At 50.7% G+C, this 2,345-nt stretch overlaps 1 protein-coding gene across 1 annotated transcript in view; it reads right to left on the bottom strand.

Annotated features, from left to right (window-relative positions):
• LOC107113549 (FXYD domain-containing ion transport regulator 3-like) overlaps positions 1–831 on the bottom strand; it is an 8,761-nt gene extending 7,930 nt beyond the window's left edge. Inside the window, exon 1 of the mRNA XM_015414895.1 lies at positions 750–831. Within this exon, the coding sequence (XP_015270381.1) occupies positions 750–792 (43 nt within the window). The 5' untranslated portion in view covers positions 793–831. The remainder of the gene's footprint in view (positions 1–749) is intronic.
• Positions 832–2,345: the final 1,514 nt, after the last annotated feature.

The raw sequence follows: 2,345 nt of genomic DNA, 5'->3' as shown, positions 1-2,345 counted from the left end.
CACATCACCTATCTCAGGAGGCCCTCCCACCAGTAAGTGCAGCTGCCAAGCAGTCACTACACTGGCTCACTGGTAAAACTGGAAGACAAAATATTGTGGTCAAGTCACTGCTCTTAGACACCGAAAAGGCAGTGAACTCCGGAGTCAGCCCTGGATCCATTCTGAGCCGCAGGACTGAGAAGTGTCCTCTTCTGTCCCAGCTCCACCTTCTCACCTCTACTACACTATTTCTGACATCGGGAATAGATGGCCCGATCTCTAATATTGTGCCGTTGATGCCAGAATTGCACTTTCTCTGGGACCTAGATATGGAACTAGCCAAGAGACTGCAACACAGATGCAGTGCCACCAATATAACCTCCCCCACCCCATTGATTCTGCCATTACCAACACTACAAAGTTGGCAATCACAGCTCTCTCCCTTTATTCCAGCCTCAAAAACCCAACTGGCACTTCGAGGCACCTGCCCTTTAAGTGCTATTGTTGAAGAAAAATAGTCTGTTGGCCAAACTGGAATTTCTCCATTAAAGTCCATGTATCCTTGGATGTATCCTTGGATGTGCAGCTGAAAGGTGCAAGAGATCCAAGGATGGAAGAGAGACACTTGATGTGGACCAGCCTCCTGGACTGAGCAAGCATCCCTTCCAATTAGGCCACCATTCCCAGCTTCAGGACCGGGGCACTCGCCCCCCCCCCCCGAAAGACTGCAAGTCCCATCCTCTCATGAAGAACACATCCAACGACATTACCGGTCAGCAGGAGCAGCAGGATCTCCACAGTCGTGGGCTTCATCTTGGGCTCTGTGGAAGGAGAGGGCTGTTCATCAGAAGGAAATGATAAGGGCAAAAACTTCTGGTCCTTGCATGCCCATTTGGCTATGGGACATGTGGGGAGCATTTAAGAAGGATATGGTTGAGCTGCCCCTAGGAACATCTCTCAGCTCCACGGAGGCCTGTAGTACGGTGGGGCATTTGGGGGCCACACCCTTTTCATTAAATAGCCATGCCAGAAAACTTAATTTGTGTGTTTCCCAAAGGCTCATGGGAATGCTTCTGAAAGACTCACCATGACCTAGGGGGTATACAGCAGGTCTGGGCTAGCAGAAAGGGGGATGATTGAAGAAGTGCTGAAGGTACCACCCTTGAATGCCCTTCTAAGCTTCCTTGCCCTGTGAAGGGGAACTCAAAATGTATTTAAACGCCTTCTGAAGGCAGTTAAATGCCCTCTGAGCAGTTTTTCCCCCTAAGAATTGATGCACTATCTGCCCTGTCCCTTGAATAGAAGGGACAGAAAAAGGCTCAGTGCCTTCCCCTTTAAAGACAGGCATTCAGATTAATTTAATTAAGTGTAATTTAACTGCCCCCTTAAAAATTTAAATGCCCCCTGTGAGGCTGCAGGGAATACCCATCTGGAAACAGATGCCTCCATCACAGGAGGTTGTTCAGCTTGCAACCTCGCAATGCTGGGGATTGGACCCAGCGCCCCAAGGCAACCATTTTGCGGTTGTACCTCACAGCAGTCATTTGGTAGCGTCACAAACTCTTGGTTCTCAAAATTCCAAAGATCCTACAGTCAGGGCTGCCAGACCCCTGATAGGGCAGGGGATCCTCCGCCTCTTCTTCCTGCTGCCAATCAGATGGCTGGGTGGGAGGACAAGGGTTGCCAGCTCTGGGTTGGGAAATACCTGAAGATTTTCAGGGTGGAGCCCAGGGAGGGTGGGGTTTCGGGAGAGGAGGGACCTCAGTTGTGTATAAACACCATAGAGTCCACCCTGCAAAGCAGCCATTTTCTCCAGGGGAACTGGTCTTGGTGGTCTGGAGAGCAACTGTAATAGCAGATCTCCAGGTGCTACCTGGAGGTTGGCAACCCTAGGGGGGTCTCACCAGTAACGGGGGAGGCCTAGGTCAGCGATGCCACTTCTGGCGTGCACTGGACGTGACATAATCACAGCGCCAGCAACATGGGATACTCAAACTCTGGTATCTGGCAAGAAATCTTTGGTAAAAAAGGCATCTGTCATAGAGTTTTTGCAAAAATACCAGAGTTTAAAAAAAAGGCATCTATCATAGAGTTTTTGCAAAAATACCAGAGTGTCCCATGTTGCTGGCAACAACCCCACTTCTGGTGTGTACCGAAGTGATGTCACCACGTCAGTGTCACTGCAGCGTAGGCCTAAGCCTCCCACCACATCAATGTCACTGCAGCGTAGGCCTAAGCCTCCCTCTGCTTCTGGTGAGTCCCCCTGCAGGTTGCCCGGCGGGATCTGGCAACCCTACTATAGGCTCAAGCAAGGCTCCTCCCCCCAGCCCTAAAGGGTGCACTGCTTGACCCAGCTTCCACTAAGT

The sequence above is a fragment of the Gekko japonicus genome, unplaced genomic scaffold, assembly GCF_001447785.1.
Source record: "Gekko japonicus isolate JY-2015 unplaced genomic scaffold, Gekko_japonicus_V1.1 scaffold2514, whole genome shotgun sequence".
Lineage (NCBI taxonomy): Eukaryota > Metazoa > Chordata > Lepidosauria > Squamata > Gekkonidae > Gekko > Gekko japonicus.
This window is presented reverse-complemented; position numbering and strand designations above follow the sequence as displayed.